Source organism: Oryzias melastigma, linkage group LG1 (genome assembly GCF_002922805.2).
Source record: "Oryzias melastigma strain HK-1 linkage group LG1, ASM292280v2, whole genome shotgun sequence".
Classification (NCBI taxonomy): domain Eukaryota; kingdom Metazoa; phylum Chordata; class Actinopteri; order Beloniformes; family Adrianichthyidae; genus Oryzias; species Oryzias melastigma.
Window position 1 is genome coordinate 11,021,009 of NC_050512.1, and position 16,264 is coordinate 11,037,272.

A 16,264-nucleotide genomic window follows, 5' to 3' on the forward strand; every position below is an offset into this window, starting at 1 on the left:
ACTCAAAAGCAAACTCAGGTTGATTTTTTTTTTACTGCTACTTTAATAGCTTTAATTAAAAAATGTTGACCAAAATATAATTTAGCAACACATTAATACATACACAAATATATGTATTTATTCATTTTATAAATGTATACATTTTATGCTCAAAACACGACATTAAAAAAATGCACTTCTGCTCCACCTAATTTGATTACTAGAACAAAACTTTATAAATAGCCAAATTAAAATAAAAATGCTGGAAAGCACCATTAAAAAATATGTTATTACATTTTTTTCTATAAATAATCAAAAGATGAAATCTATCTTGGCATAATCAATTATAGTTAATTGAAAACTGTTATAGTTCTAAAATATTTTACAAAGTTACTTATAAAAAAGTGAATAAGGTTATAGTTTCAATTGTATTTGACAATACTTTACAATCTTTAACAGCTCTTTCTTAGTTGAGCTTTATTAGCTAGATAGTGTGATAGAGAGGAGTTCATGTGACAAAATGACACGGAGGACCTGAAAACAGAAGCATCCACTGCATTACTCTTCATCAGAGCCGACTCCCACTTAAAAAAGTCACACCTTTTCTCCATCTTGCCTTTGCCTCCTGATCGGCGGACCGGACAGCAGTAAAACCCTCGCCCGTGGTTTGGACCGCCGTTTGACACGACCTGCCGCTTTGCACGCCTGCCACAGGCGCACAGCGGGGAGGTCATCTTTTGCCCTTTAGTTGTCCCAGAGACACAGGAACGGTTAACATGAGAGGAGAAGGAATTGGTTGGTAGAGTGGAGAGGACGTTGTTGGGTGTGTGGAGAGAGACAGACGATGATCTTTTTTCTGGTTCAGAGTAAATGGTCAAAGGTGAATTCAGAGGCCGGACATGTTTAGTGATATCTGGTTTGGGTTTAGAAGAAATAATATTTAGAGTGGAAATGTTTTTTGAGACCAAGAAATTTGTCCCAAGTACATCTTTTGTATTATTTTTGTAGGATTTCTCTTGCACTTTTGGGGAAGGGACAATTTTGCTCTGATTTTGCTTCCTCCAGTTAACAGGTTTAGGAACCGCAAAACAGTGATCGGACTTTACAAGATTTGTCATTTCTTTTTTGGGATTAAAGACACTCCTCGTCGATACTAAAATCTTATTTTCCCAGATTAATGAATTCTGTAAAATATTTCCAAGGTTCCTCTGCACAACAGTTCCACGCTCCTTTAAGTTCACCCCAACTGTGACATCATTCCTGGATGAGTGTGAGTTTTCAGACTCTTCCTCATCACAGATTCCAGCATGAAACTCTGAATCTCCCTCATTTTCTCCACACTCCAACACAACGTCATCATATGAACCACAGCGCTCCTCTGGGTCCACGAGAAGCTCCACATCCTCCATGTCATCCACAGATGCTGCATCAGAGCGCTGATTTGCTTGAGGTACATCAGTCAAGCAGCTAATAGTGGTGGAACATAAAACATGGCTGCTGCTGTTGTGTGTTGAGTGAAGGTTCATGGGGGTAGATGACATGCGGGCAGCTGGTGGTGTGCGAGTGTGACCCCACAGTGCTGCTGCTGCTGGTGGGGCGTTCAGTAATGTTTTTGGTGAAATGAGGCTTTCGCACTTTTGAACAGATTTTATAAGTGAAGTGGAGCCCACCACGACGGCTGAACTTTCATTATTCTTCTCTGGAAACGTCTGTTTTTGACAGGCTTTGTTTAAAACTTTAGGAAGAAAAGATTTGCTGGTGGACGGCCCATCTTCATTTTTACTGACGGTCAGTTTTTCTTTTGTGTTTTCTATCAGATGAGTAGCATTTTTTTGGACCACTACTGGAGTCTAAAAGAAAGAAAGAAAAAAAAAAGTACAATGAGCAACGAGGAAAACAAAAAAGCTTTACTTTACTAAGATGTCTGTGGAATCAAAACTGGTATAAAAAATTGAGTAATTGATATGAAATGGATCTATACTTTAAAAATTAATTTCTATCAAATCTAAAGTTATCAATCGATTTTTCTTTAATGTAAAATGTTTATTTTTTTCAGGCAAAAAAAAAAACTACTTTCAAGTTGTTTTCAAATTAGAAGTCATTACTTTATTAACATAAGTTTTATTCTTGTCCAGTTTACATCACTAGTTTTTGGAGAACTGTATTCATATCTGTGAGGATGCTCAATATTTTGTCTTTTTTTGGAGTTTTTTTTTCTCTGTATTTTTTCAGAGTATCTGATTTCACATTATTAGGTGTTCTCCTCTAAATAATTTGTTCTGATCGGGTGCAGGAAAGTTTGTAGGAAGTGTTCCTATCTAGATAAGAAGTTTTTAAAAGGGCGTTTCCTGGTTCTTGTGTGACCAAATAACTGAATTTGTCCAGATGCAGCAGTTGGAAGTTGGCTGTTTTATTTCATCCCTCCTGACTGCCAGAGGTGGTGTTTCAAGCTCTAAATGATCCTTCTCGCACATGTGTAGTTTGAGAATTTATTGACAACAGAGTGACCTCCTGACATGACACTGGGAGGGCGGTCCCAAACATTTCTCGCGAGATCACAAGAAACTGAGGGATCGGGATCTCTGTCGGTCATCCCGGATTCACAGAACCGTAGTTACATACATAACTTTTGTTTACTTTGGTTTGCCTGATTTCTTTTTACACCTGCTGGGTCCAATCATAACCATAACCAAATTAATTTGATTTAAAAAATTATAAATTGGTTTTATATGAAAAAAAAAAAAATACTCAATAAGATTAATCAATTTATTGTGCATACATTCCCAGCACTACTATTAAAGCTGTTTTTTTTCTTTTAAAGATTTTATTTTTGTTTTTAAATTTCAATCATGAACCTGAACAAATACAGGTTAACCCCCCTTTAACTGATTTATTTCAACTAAATTGTTGATTAATTTTCAAAGAAATCTTTAGAATCGCTTTGTGAAAAGCTAATTTATTTCATACAAGTAGTAATTCTAAAATTAAAAAAAAAAAAAAATCTCAACGATATCTGCTTGGACTCCAGGCGTTGGAGCTGGTGAAGTCAGTCATCCGATGGGGACTCACCCTGTCCAAACTCCGAGTGATCTTCATCACACACCCATCCCTCATCATTTTGGCCGCCAGCCGTGCTGTATTTTTGGCATCATCCAAACCTGAGATGGAAGTGAGGAAGGGACTTAAAATAAAGAAGCTGGCACAAGGATGCTTGGTATGTAGAACTATTGATAATAAAAGTCTCTTAATAGGTACCAGAATGTTCTCTGCCATCAAACAGTAATCCTAGATCCTGTAATGCGCCGTTCAGGCCTTTGGGTTTCCTGTTATACCACATCTGGATGAAGGAGAAGAAGAAAAAAGAGCCAAAGAAGCTAATCAGGCAAGAAATGTGGGTGTTTATTAGACTCAGTTAAAAAAAAAAAAACAACCTTTAACTCCTTTTTATAAGACAATATTTTCAGTTTTATATAACTTATTTTTTTTCATAAAAGGTTTAACTATAAAGTGTGTATGTTACTATCATTTGACAATTTGCCCCATGTATTAACCATGCTAAAGTCCCATTTTGATCATCTTTTGATTTATTTTTAAAAGCATTCCCAGTGGTCTTTTAACTATAATTATGTTTGGGGTTTTTTTTCATTATAAATTCACCTCTGTTAGTTGGAGGTGGGACTGTTGGCACAGAGCAACCTCATCCCCCTTTCTGTAGCTGAGAGCTCTCTGTTTACACGCATCCTAACCCAACATCGGTGGTGCTACAAACACGGCTACAGTTACTGGAGCTATCCAACTGTACAGTTCTGACCCAGAAGCCAGCTCAGATGAGAAAAATTAAGACATATGTGGATCTAGACATCATCAAATTGATGCATGATTCGAATGGAGTGTGCGAGGAGCTTGTTGCCCACCCAGTGTGTTTTCAACATCACAAATACAAACTTTTTTTCAATTCAATTTTGATTTTAATTGTCTTTATATATATGTTTTCTATCATCAGAAAAATGCAACAGGAACATGGTAAAAATACTATATTAATTGGTGTAGGTCTTTAAGAATTCATAAAGTTATTGACAGAAAAAGACTTAAACCCTCTTACCCTGTAGGTACTTCTCAGGTCTATCCAGTTGTTGAGAACATCGGGTTTGTGAAGCTGTTTGCGTTTACACTCATACTGCAAACAAACTCCAAGATCCCAGTCTGGTACACAATGGAGTGGGAGTAGAAATGACTAAATTAAACATTTAATAGTTCCAGCAATGTAAATCAAAGAGTTTGAAGCAACTGAATACAAGTGAGTTGGATGCTTACCTGACCACGTTACAAAGGTGCAAAGCTTTTGTGCAGAAGAAGAGGCAGAGGATGTCTGTTGTTTGTTAGGAAATGTGAATCCCATCTCCAGCTGCAGGCTCTGTAGCCAGCGGTTGAAGCGTGGCAGACATATCTGGAGCGGGATACCTGCTTCCACTTGCACCTGTGAGCATAAGTAAACAGAAGGCTGTCAATATCTGGTAAAGCATGGGTTTGATCTATTATGGACCTCAAATAGTTGTACGTATGTATAGAAACCTGTGTAATTCCTGTTAGCTCGGTGCAGAACTCTGAAAGAATAGGGTGCTCCTGGGGCTGAACAAAAGTGTGAAACTCTGAATCAATGTCCCCTGTGGAGGTGTTCAGCAGAACAGCCGGGAACTCAACTGTAAGACAAAGAGCAGACAGTGGCGTCTTCATCACGTTGATGATAACGGCAATCAAGAAGAAAACAACGGGGTTGCTTACTGATTTCTTGACTGTAGTTATTTTTTTCTCTCCAGCAAGTAGACTCAAAGTCGATCACAATCAGGTATGAAAATATTTGATCTTGTGAGGAGTAAAAAATATAATAAATCACAAGTCAAATAAGAAAAAAATATATGTGCAGTTGATTAAAAATATAGAATATTCATACTCACTTGATATAACCCTTTTCGATGCAGAAGAAACATTTTTACTCCTCTGCTTCACTAATCCTAATGTCCTGTGGTGAGAATCTGAAGTTAATCAATCTGAAATGCAAGATAACTATTGTTTTCTTTGTTCAAATAGTTTTTGACTACATTATATTTACAAACCCCATCTGTAGTTTGATGCTTTTTGGAAAAAGAAATGCTTCTGCACCAGGGTTTACTCAAATGAGGATACTGTAGTAGCTTATAAAATTAGCACTTTAGCCCTTTTTCAAAACAAAAGTCCTGACTTTGGGGGTTAACAATCAATCACCACAACTTTCATGCTAGTGTACTTACTTTGCTAGTTTCTTCGTAGACATCGTTGCTACCTAAATGGAACCTCGTTGGACATTTTTCATTATCTAAACATATTGCTGCTACCACACTTTATTCTCACGGTCGCGCTTCTAGTTTCAAAACGCGTTTCGCTCTGAAGTTGATTGGTAGTGCCTGCAAGTACAGTAGGTCGAGCTCAGATAAAATATTTGTGCTGCCATTGTCATTAGTTGTTCCGGTTTTTGGACTTTATTTTCAAAATAAATGTAAGCAATTGTGAAAATAACATAAAACTTTCACACAAATACTTCAATATATGTTATAATTTTGCCACAAGCGAATTAGAATATATTTTTAAATACAAAAAGCATATACATTTAATAAAATAGCAAAAAACATCGTAAAAAACACATTCTACGATGCGTAAACTTTATTTTTGTATGTTGAAACCGGAAGTGCTGAAACTAAATGATCTCTGCGCTTTAGCAGTGTGTTACTAGCTCTCTCACTTGTAACCCACGTTGGTAATGGTTCAGCTGGACCTCTTTACATCTGGTATTTACATTATCTTTACTTTTTTAGCCAATGGAATCCACTAAAACACGAAAAATGGCTTTCTGCAACAAATTGAACACGTACTTATCCCTGAGATACTTTTTTCAGTGTAAAGTCCATCCAATGTTGGAACTCTAACACTGCTATTTATTGATGGTTGCTGTTCAAATTTAAACTGGAAACCAGTGTTCACTATGACCAGCTTATAAGTGATTAGTTTTGACTTTACAATTCATATAGACCTCTTGGTGTTGTTTGCTAAAAACTAGCATAGCTAACCGTTCTAATTTGTAGAAACCAATTTAATATGAATCATCTGAAAATCAACAGATTTGATTTTATTTTCATTTGAATAGAAACTATAAGCTTTCCATGCATTTATAAACTACACATATTAATGATGATTTATTTTGTTGTTGTCAATGTTTTTCTCAGCAGCAATAACACTCTGGACATGGAATCTTCTTCCTCAATACAATGCAGCTCAAAGAAGAGACAGATCCAAACCCCTGCAGCACAAAAGATGGTCAAAAGGCCAAAGACGGAGCTGGAGGAAGATGTGATGCAGCCTGGACCTCCTCCTGCTTCACCACGAGTTTCAGTGCGATCTCATCATCTCCAGCAACCACTCTCTCTCTCTCAGCTGGCAGAGCTGATCCATTTTGCTGCTCTGGGGAAATCAGCCGGCTTGCAGCAGCCCAGGTTGGAAAACGTGACACTCTAGTGTTCCTTCAGCGTTAGATCTTGTTTTATGCCCCAAAATCCTATAGTAATCCCACCATTCTCTGTGCTTCCACTAGTTGGTGCCGTCTCCGCCATCATAAAAAGGTAACGGGTGTAAACATTGTGATCGTGGAGGGAGTGACGCAGAATCTCTTCTATAAGAATTACCTCATGATGAAGCATCTCAGGACAAGCTATTCCACTGTAAGTAACAAAAGGGGTTACAAATGTACAACTATGATTCATGTGAACTTCTGTCTCAATTTCTCTTTCCTTCTTACTGTAGAGGATGACTTTTGCATCACCGCCTAACAATGTGGCATCTGGAATCTTTAGCAGTGAAGTACCTAAAGTTGACCTCATATCAGCTCCCAGACCAAATGATAAGCTTAAAAAAGGTAACAATTCTGCATGGATTTGTCTTTTTTTTACATTAAAATAATAATAATAATAATAATAATAAAAAATATATTTAAATATAAACACTGGGGTAGAAAAGCATTTGACAGACAGATTCTGCACTTTGTCCCATTTAAAAGATGAGGTCAGAGATACATGTCAGCTGTGAGAAATAGAATGTAAAAACAGAATCCAGGATTTTTTTTTCTTTTCTGTAGAGTTTATGTGTATAAATTGCAGAAAATAATTATTTGGTCCAAAACAAAAGTTCACTTCTGTACTTTATAATGTAATCATTGTGGATTGCAGCATCACTGACTGCTGAATGCTAGAATTGATATATTTTATATAATCTAATTGCTCAATTTCCTTTTCTATCTCGACTTCTGTGTTATTTTACCTTTTTTTGTATTTATTTTTTCTGTTTTAGCTCTGAAAAATCATCCAGTTGTCACTAAATTTGGGATGGAGAAGAAAGGACTAACAGCATATCTTCTAACCCAGGAGGAGAGGATAAAAAGCCACTATCCTGTCAAAGGTAAACACATTTGAAAAGTGATTTCAAATGAAGATGGACAATGTTCTTTACCTTTATCTATTCCATGTGATCCAGGGTTTGTAGGTTTTGAGGACTTCTTGTGCACAGATTCAGTCGACTGTGTCTCAGACTGTAGTCCTCTATATGGACTCGACTGTGAAATGGTGAGACGCTCCCACTAATCATTCATTCTCTTTGAAAATCTATTTGTTACTTTAGGATTGTTAGAAGTTTTTTCGTTAACATAATATTCTGAATGTTTATCTAAGTTAAGAAGTTGCTAAAAAGCTGAAATGAGCTCAACTCAAAAAGTTAAGAAATGTATTCATCATCTAACTCAACAACTTATGGGTAAAGTCCTGCAAACAAATGAAGCAAAAGAGAATAATTTTATTTATCTGCCTAAAACAAATACATGAAATGAGCACAAATACCTTATGGAAGTTTGTTTTTTTGTATTTTGGAGGTCAAGGGGACATCCACTGTGCATGTAATCCAACCCAAGAGTCAAGCTGATTTTCTTTAAGCCATAATAGCCAAAATGTGCAATAAATCATTTATATGCTGCACATTTTCAATGTCTGTTGCTTGTAATAAAGTTTTCCTTTATGGATAAAACAAGATTTTGCTCTTATAAATAACTCATTTTGTTTTGGTACAGAGATGTAAGGAATTGAGTAAATGTTTTTCAGCTGCAGAAGAGTGTGTCTTTGAGCATGTTTGTCCTCGTGTTTCTGTCACAGTGTCTAACAGAAAAGGGCTACGAGTTGACCCGCGTGTCTCTAGTGGACAGCTGTGGGAAGTGCATCATGGACGAACTAGTGAAACCGCAGAACCGTGTCCTTAATTATCTCACAAAGTAATCACACACACACATCTAAATAAATCCTCCGTCAGCCTCCATGCACGAGCTTTGCAGCTTACTGAGTGTGATTAAAACTTGTGCACATCTGTTGTTTTTGCAGTAAAAGCATATTTTTTGTTTGTTGTATTCCATTCAAACATTGACTTCCACGCTGCTCTCTGACAGGTTTTCTGGCATCACTGCAGCAATGTTGCGACCAATCACAACCACTCTGAGGGAGGTGCAGCATAAACTCAGGGAGCTGCTGCCGGGGGACGCAGTTCTGGTGGGACATTCCTTGAACAACGATCTCGCGGCTCTGAAGGTGAGAGATGAGCCTTGTACGCTCAGATTAGAGTTGGGATTCACGACTCATCAGAATGTCTCAACCATCAGGAAGACGGGAATAGCTACACAAATAAAATAAGTTTTCCTAATTGGAAATCTTATTTCTTTTTGTGTTTCTATAAAAACATCTTGTTAAATAAAGTATAAAAATCTAATGTGTAGTTTCCCAACTGTCTTTGACTTTGCACTTTACAAAATGAATAAAACATTAAATGATCTTAATTATGCCTAATATAATGGGACTTTTTTCTTTTTTTCCCACAGTATTTTTATTTAAATATCTGCTTTAATTTGGCGGGATTCTGTTAAAGCATTTAAATTTCTGACCTGTTTTGTGTTTTTGTGCTCCTGCAGGTCATCCATCCACATGTGATCGACACCTCGCTTCTCTACAAACGAGAACTGGGACAGAAATTTAAGCTGAAGGTTCTGGCTGAGACGATTCTAGAGTGAGTTCTTCAGTTCCCTCTTTCCTCCTCTTCAGTTTCAGTCAGTCAGAACAGGCTGAAAGTGGACTTGTCCTGTCACCTGGCAGTAAGAAGATTCAAACCGAAGAGAGAGAAGGTCATGATCCCATTGAGGACGCTGCAGCGGCTCTGGAACTGGCTCAGTACTTCATCGAAAGGGGACCATGTCAGGTGAAAATTCACTAAAACCACAACGATGGGTATGAGCAAAATACAAGCCATCATGTTCAAATAGGCCAGAGTGTCTTTTATCACCCACTGTCAGGTTGTTGAGCTCCATCTAGAGGATCTTTGGGGATACAAGCTGGAGGAAGAACCTCCTGACTGCACTTCCATCCTCACACCAAGTTTCAGGTACGACAAAGAAAGTTCTATTCTATTCTATTCTATTCTATTCTTTTGTTTTCTATTCTGTTCTGTTCTGTTCTATTCTATTGTATTACGGTCTATTTTATTATATTCTGTTTTATTCTATTCTATTCTGTTAAGTTCTGTTTTGCCATGTTGTATGTTCTATTCTATTCTATTCTGTTCTATTCCATTGTATTATGGTCTATTCTATTATATTATGTTTTGTTTTGTTATGTTGTTTTCTATTCTATTCTAAACTGTTATATTCTATTTTGTTATATTTTGCTCTGTTTCATTCTACTCTACTGTACTCTATTCTGTTCTACTCTGCTCGTATTCATAGGGATCTATTCATAGATTCCTGAAATAGTGGAGTTTAAATTCCAAATTTCTCCTATTGAAATAAAAAACAAAATAAATCAGAGCAGATTGTTCTTTGTTTCTCTAAAATGTTTTCATGTGACACATTTCTCACCATCTTGTTTTATCCCCTCTTTTACTGATGTTTCTTTTAAATTAGTTTATCTAAACTACAACATAGACAATCATTCAGCTCCTTTTCTTGAACTGATGGTTTATATTACAAACATTAAATGGCAAAAGGTCATGGGTTCACGTCGCTTAACCCTCCGGAAAAAAACTCCCATGATGCTTCACAGAATGAAGACACTTAGAGTTTCGGGTTTCAATAGAAAGGTAAACATGGACTAATGCTCATTTATAAATCTTGTTGCCTATTTTTAAAACATTTTTGATCAGTTAAACTCAATATCTAAATTAGTTATTTTTTAACACCCATCTTATTTTGTGTTTTTTTTTCTTATCTAAACTTGGATCTTATTTTAATAGTGCACCATGTAACTTCAGTGAAGCTTCGGTCAGATCAGTATGTAGTGAAAAACATGCAAAAATCATCATGAACACAAAAATCTCAACTTTAATTGTTAGTCTATTTTTTTGCTGATTTTTCCACCTCAGCCCATGTTCAGATGTTTTTGACAGATCCTCCATCTGTCTTTCTCACTCAGGTTTGCTGACGTTCTGCAGACTCTGGGTCGCTCAGTAACCTTTTTAGGAAAGCGAGCTGATATTAGTCTGGACCTGTCCCATCAGCAGTGGTTCATCTCTGACAAAGAAGTGAGAAAAATAACATTCAGTTTGAAGAATCTGTGGTTCTTCATCTTATTCGTCTTCCCTGTTTCCCCTCCACAGATGCTGGCGTCTTTCAAAAGACAAACCAAGAAGCCGTTCCTCTCCGTCCTTCAGTTTTCCTCGTTTTTGGACCACATGAAGAGATGCTTCCCTGACCAGCAGCAGCTGCACCGGAGTGTACGGCTTTTCATACAAGTCGTAGTATTTTTCCTACTATATGGTTGGCCTCTTACGTTTCTCGTTTTATCAAACCACAGGTGTGCGCACACCTTCGAGGCATGTGTGTGGTGTTTGCTGGGCCGTTCCCCGCAGGTTTCTCTGAGAAGAAAGTGAAGCGGCTGTTTGGCCGCTGTGGAGCAGTTCGGAGAATTCAGATGCTGAACACGAGTGTCAGAGTATGTTTGCTGCAGCTCTATTCTATTTATCTTTCCTCTTATTTTGAACAGTTTTCTCAACTTTTGGGCGAAACAAATCTATATTTTTAACTGTTTCATTGCTAATTGTGCTCTTCAGGTCCATGCAGAGGTGGAGTATGAGCTGCTGGAGGGAGCCGTGCTCGCTTTAAGAACTTTAAATGGACTGAATGTGAAGGGCCAGCCCATTAAGGTGGATCTCCTTTACTTTCTTCATCCTTTACATCCGTTTGTAACGTTCTTGCAGGCTGTTTTAAAACGAGCCTCATCTCTTATTTCAGGTGCAGAGGCCGCTGTCTGAGTCCACGTTAGACCTGGATCTACATCTTGACGCCCTGGAGGGCGATCCTCTGAGTTCCCGTGTTCTCTACGCCGTCCTGAGTCGGAGCACGTCCACGCAGCTCAATGGACATAGTTTAAATGGCAAACGCTTAGCAGCAGAAAATGGGGTTTCAGCTGCAAAAATCAACGGGCAGTCGCCCCTCATGTCTGAAGAGAGTGTCAGAGATTCGTTTAGTCGCTTTGGTGCGGTGAAGAGCATCACGGTGCCGGAAAAATCTGGAAAATGTGCCAAACATGCCTTCATAAGTGAGTTTTCTGTATTTTGTGTGAGAGTTCAGTCAAAGTTTTACATTTTTAACAAGGATTTGTTTTGGAACAGAGTTTGGAAGTCCAGAGGGCAAAGAAGCAGCTGTCAGCTCCTCTGAAGATCTACAGCAAGACAACTACCTAATTTGCCCATCCTTGACTCCGCCTCATTTAGTCACATGGGTTGCCGCGACAACAACATCAGCTGAAGGCACAGATGAGAAGATACTCAACATTTGCCCTCAGGTACAGAAAAGATACATAAGGATTCTGGGAAATTGATAGAATTATTATTTTTTCCCCACAATATCATTTCCCCCATTTGAGTTTTCCTTAAATTAAATATAAAGAATCATTAATTTTATTAAAAAGTTTGGCACACTCATTAATGTTAAATCAGTTTGAAGTTGACTTTTCTGATTACTAATGAGGCATGAATATTGACATTTTTATCAAATAAATCCTTTCCAATAAAAATGCTGTTTTTATCATGTTCTTGTAGCAATTAGCAACTTATTTTTATTTTTATTTATTTTTAAATTGTTTTAAGGATTTTTATGTGTTGTATTTTCTTGTTTACAGCACTTTGGGCCTCCTTGGCTGGTGGTGAAAGGTGCTTTATAAATGAATAAATGAAATGAAATGAAAATGAAATTTTCTCATGATAAGACATATATATATTTTTTTAAAATTAAGCTTAAAATTACAATTATGAGTATTTCTTGAATTCAAACGGGTGTCAATCAGGAGCAGATGAAAAAATGTAATTTGAAAGAGATCATTTGTGATGTAGAAAACGCGCTGGGCGATCCACAAGCTCCACGGCAGAGGAATGGGGGCGGGGTTTCCCTACAGTCCCGCCCACAACTCAAAGGGAAATTTCTGATGAACTCCTGCTGTTCTGGAGAAATTTTGTCTTTTGATTTTGCCTAAAAATGTAATAGTTATGATTAAAAGAGCACTGGGAACGCTTTAAAAATCGATCTAAAGATGATCGGAGTGGGTCTTTAAACATTGTCTAATTTATTTATTATTTTAAATCTCACATAGGAAACACCCACAAAACCTGTGGAGGAGAATCAAGGAACTGATGTCATGATGAAGAAGCTGGACCGCCAGCTGGGAAAAGTGTTCCGATCGCTCCCAGACGTTACCCTGTCTGTAGTCTTACTGGTTGGAGCTGGCAGGTAAAGACGACACAGCCGCTGGAACGAGCTCATTGATTTAAAAAATGGCTTAAATTCTTCTGCTTTTGTGTTTTTCTGCAGCATGGAGAGTGAACATCCTGGTTTGTGTTTGCTGGAGGTCAAACAAACAAAAACAAAGTGTTTTCTTTAGCCGCTTGCAACCCAGAAGCCTAAGCTGAATAACATTTCAGAAACTGTGGCCTTCTATGTGAGATTGCACAAGGATTTTTTGTTTTTGTTGAGATTTATGAAGTACGATGGAATCATATTTATGACTTTAAAAGTCATAGGCTAAATGTATTACTTTTTTCCTGTAAATTCACAACTTTTAATCTTGTAAATTCATGCTAAAAAAAATTGTAAATTTAAGCGATTAAAAGTCATAAATTTACTGGGAAAAACCCATAAATTTTTTTTTCTTTTGGTGGCCCTAAAGCTCCATCGTAATGAAGCTTTGCTCATACATATCCCTCATTCATGCTTTAAGTTTTAAGCTTTCATAAAGACTTTACAAATAAAGGTATAAAAAGGAAATCAAATGTACTGATTTTAAATGTTTTATTAGATAAACTGATTGGAAAAACTGTAACATAATGTGTTGGAGCCGGTAAGAAAATCTACTATATAGAATAATAGTGAATATATTTGGAAACCAAAAGATAGTTTTCTTCTCTTGTAAAATAGATTTCTATGGTTTAAGGAGACATAAAGAATTACAAAAAATAAAATAAATTTAAAGGGAAAAATAAATCAGGAGATGTGGGATTACTGTTATATAAATATAAAAAAATGTTTTCTGATCTTCTCAACCTTAAAGCTGTTTTGAATTATAGCAATAAAAAATGCCCAATTTTTATGTATAATCTATTCACAAGTTCATTTGATTTGAATCCAAAATAACCTTTAAAATTATTATTTTTTAAACACAAATGTTAACACAGAGGAATAAGCTAAACATAGGTGGGACTTTTGTATAGAGCCCCTAAAAAAAAAATAAAAATAAGGTAAAATATATATATTCTGGTTACCATCTGGATCGCATCAGATAGTAACCAGAATTTGTGTTTTTACTTCAATGTCCCTCTATGGGCTCCATACTTCTCAATTGAGTTATATTTTTAAATAAAATTATTTCTTACAAGGCATATTTTTTAAACTCACTTTTTTTTTTACATGATAAACCATCAACTTGAATCAGACACAGCTATGGGAATCTGTCAAAAATTAAAAAATAAATAAAAAAAAAGACGTCTTTACAAATAATTATAAAAAAGAATCTTTAATTTTTTCCCCCTCTTTAAAGGAAATATTTAATATTTTGACCATTCTTATACAAAAACATGACCATTTTAATGATTACAACTTTTGCAAGTTTCCATAGTTACAAAACCAACATGAAAGGAAAAAAACAAAATCAGTTCTATACAAAGAAAGAACACTTATGATCAAAAACAAGCCACCAAATATAAATGTCACAATATTATCAATAAGACCATGTGTTTTAGTAAAAACGGCAAGTTAATTTTCCTAAAATGACAAAACGTGACTGTTTTAAAATGTCAAAAATCAACTGGACAATGTCGAGCACAGCAACTTTTGCTTTATGAAACCAATTTACAGGTAAACAGTCACTTCTGAAAATCTACATCTTCCTGCACAAACCTCTGTGAAGAGGACAGTAAACACACCGCGGAGGAGACAAAACCATCTACATTTAGGAATGAGTCCACAGTGACTGCTGCTGTGGAAAACGGTTGCACTTTTATTATCTACAGTGTGGCACCAGAAGGAAGGAGGCGGGTCTACTTCCTCCAGGTGCAGGATCAAAAAGTATGGCTGCTCTTATGGCTTGTGTTCTCTGTCATGAAGAAGTTCTGCTGGTTGCTTTAGACGCTGCATTCACAGTTACGAGTGAACGAATGAATCCATGCATGCAGCACTCTGTGCTGTGAGGGACCAAGTGCTTCCGAGGAGGTTCTGAGCGGGAGCCCAGAGTGGAGAGGGGTCCTTCTGCCCTTCATCTGTTGCTACCAAACCTCCGGGACTTCAAACAAAGAGCTTGAAGAGTCAGGTGCTGAAAATAATGGTTTAAAGTAAAGGAAAAGTTAGCTTTTCATTGAGACAAATATGTTTCCATGAAAATTGTAGCTGGACTAAAGCGATTTTCAAAATCTTTAAAGAAATTGTCCAAAAATGTTTTAAAATTAAACTAATCACACACACACATATATATATATTTATATATATATATATCTATATATATATATATCAACATGATTTGTGAATTTCACACACCTTCAGGCTTCTTTTTCTTGTTCTTTTGACTTTTCCTCCCAGAGGTTGTTGAAGGTCGTTTTGCTCCTTCAGCCTGACTATCTGGATCTGAACCATCAGGACTTGGGCTTAAGCTGGAAGAATATTGTTTATTCCTGCAAAATAAACACACATCGAAAGTTATAATCTTTAAACACAAAACAACTGAATCAGAGGAGCTTTTCCACCTACGTCGTTGTGTTTAACCATTCCTCGGATGTCTTGCTCTCAGCGGCCTCAACACTGGCCTTTCCACATGCATCTAAAACAAGAAATGGTTCATCAAACTCAACATTACTCTCAAAAAACACCACAATTAAGCCAAAATCTAACAAGACTCATCTTGTGTGACATTTTACCGTTAGTGTAAAGTGTTTGTTATCTAAAGGCATGAAGGTAGGCAGAGAGAGGCCAAAGGATCAGGTTGTGTCATGTTTATCAGCACGATTTGAAAGAAAAAAAATACTCTGAAATGCAATTTTTAGCTCTCAACTTAATAGATGTCCATCATCAGAAAGAGGCCACATGAACATATTTAGAACACCATTTCTTTAGGGGTGGGTCTTTAAGGAAAAGAACAAGCCTCTGTTTCAGCTGTTCAGTCCCTATAGCAACACAGTTTAGATTAATAGTTGTATCAGGACTCCTTTATTTGATTTACAACCTTTTCAACAGCTGATCAAAACAGATCAGCTAATCTGTAACTACTCCTATGTAGTTCATAAACTTATGTTGAAAGATCTGCATGTGGATACATCCAAGATTATTAAACATTTTAAGAAATCTTACTGTTCTAGTCTAATAATTTCTGACAAGATTCTGATCAAACTGCATTTCATATAAAATGTTGAGGTTGACTTTCAGCTGACAGATTATACTAAGTAGCTGAGGTGTTGTTGCTGTGAGGGGCAGACAAACGGGAAGGAGCCCCTGGTTCCGTTTCCATTCCTGAGGGAAATCTCCCTGAATGCTACAAGACACTGGAGTGAGTGAGCTTTACACACCGTCGAGCTTCATCTTCTTGCCGTCTTTGTTATCGGAGTAGTGGCTCCATCCATCTGCAGTCAGAGCGTCCTCCATTCCCTGCTCTCCCGAAGCCGGGCTGATGCTGCGTTTCCTCATCCTGCAGAGAGAATAGAG

The 16,264-nt window shown here is 36.9% G+C and overlaps 3 protein-coding genes across 4 annotated transcripts in view; 1 reads left to right on the forward strand and 2 right to left on the reverse strand.

Annotated features, from left to right (window-relative positions):
- The window catches only part of LOC112137207 (RNA exonuclease 5), a 40,977-nt gene extending 27,434 nt beyond the window's left edge, over positions 1 to 13,543 (forward strand). The window contains exons 1-19 of one of the 2 annotated variants that reach the window (XM_036211768.1): positions 5,784 to 5,881; positions 6,240 to 6,503; positions 6,602 to 6,728; positions 6,811 to 6,922; positions 7,354 to 7,461; positions 7,537 to 7,625; positions 8,205 to 8,320; positions 8,492 to 8,630; positions 9,008 to 9,102; positions 9,189 to 9,291; positions 9,386 to 9,474; positions 10,500 to 10,608; positions 10,684 to 10,800; positions 10,881 to 11,018; positions 11,137 to 11,229; positions 11,318 to 11,624; positions 11,698 to 11,870; positions 12,675 to 12,811; positions 12,893 to 13,543. In XM_036211768.1, coding sequence (XP_036067661.1) covers positions 5,832 to 5,881; positions 6,240 to 6,503; positions 6,602 to 6,728; positions 6,811 to 6,922; positions 7,354 to 7,461; positions 7,537 to 7,625; positions 8,205 to 8,320; positions 8,492 to 8,630; positions 9,008 to 9,102; positions 9,189 to 9,291; positions 9,386 to 9,474; positions 10,500 to 10,608; positions 10,684 to 10,800; positions 10,881 to 11,018; positions 11,137 to 11,229; positions 11,318 to 11,624; positions 11,698 to 11,870; positions 12,675 to 12,811; positions 12,893 to 12,962 — 2,436 coding nt within the window. In that variant the 5' untranslated portion in view covers positions 5,784 to 5,831 and the 3' untranslated portion in view covers positions 12,963 to 13,543. Of the gene's footprint in view, positions 1 to 5,783; positions 5,882 to 6,236; positions 6,504 to 6,601; positions 6,729 to 6,810; positions 6,923 to 7,353; positions 7,462 to 7,536; positions 7,626 to 8,204; positions 8,321 to 8,491; positions 8,631 to 9,007; positions 9,103 to 9,188; positions 9,292 to 9,385; positions 9,475 to 10,499; positions 10,609 to 10,683; positions 10,801 to 10,880; positions 11,019 to 11,136; positions 11,230 to 11,317; positions 11,625 to 11,697; positions 11,871 to 12,674; positions 12,812 to 12,892 lie in introns of those variants that run through there. The other variant, XM_024259383.2, reaches the window with a different exon arrangement.
- eri2 (ERI1 exoribonuclease family member 2) lies at positions 231 to 5,476 on the reverse strand. Its single transcript, XM_024259385.2, has 9 exons — positions 5,268 to 5,476; positions 4,935 to 4,999; positions 4,762 to 4,842; positions 4,552 to 4,679; positions 4,294 to 4,456; positions 4,082 to 4,182; positions 3,235 to 3,316; positions 3,049 to 3,137; positions 231 to 1,829 (listed from the first exon to the last, which is right to left on the reverse strand). Exons 1-9 carry the CDS (start codon positions 5,288 to 5,290, stop codon positions 432 to 434), a joined length of 2,130 nt encoding a protein of 709 aa, XP_024115153.1. The 5' UTR covers positions 5,291 to 5,476; the 3' UTR covers positions 231 to 431.
- A 725-nt stretch (positions 13,544 to 14,268) lies between the features above and the next one.
- parn (poly(A)-specific ribonuclease (deadenylation nuclease)) overlaps positions 14,269 to 16,264 on the reverse strand; it is an 8,149-nt gene continuing 6,153 nt past the window's right edge. The window contains exons 23-26 of the mRNA XM_024259832.2: positions 16,129 to 16,247; positions 15,317 to 15,386; positions 15,107 to 15,240; positions 14,269 to 14,885 (exon numbers count right to left, since the gene is read on the reverse strand). Coding sequence (XP_024115600.1) covers positions 14,839 to 14,885; positions 15,107 to 15,240; positions 15,317 to 15,386; positions 16,129 to 16,247 — 370 coding nt within the window. The 3' untranslated portion in view covers positions 14,269 to 14,838. The remainder of the gene's footprint in view (positions 14,886 to 15,106; positions 15,241 to 15,316; positions 15,387 to 16,128; positions 16,248 to 16,264) is intronic.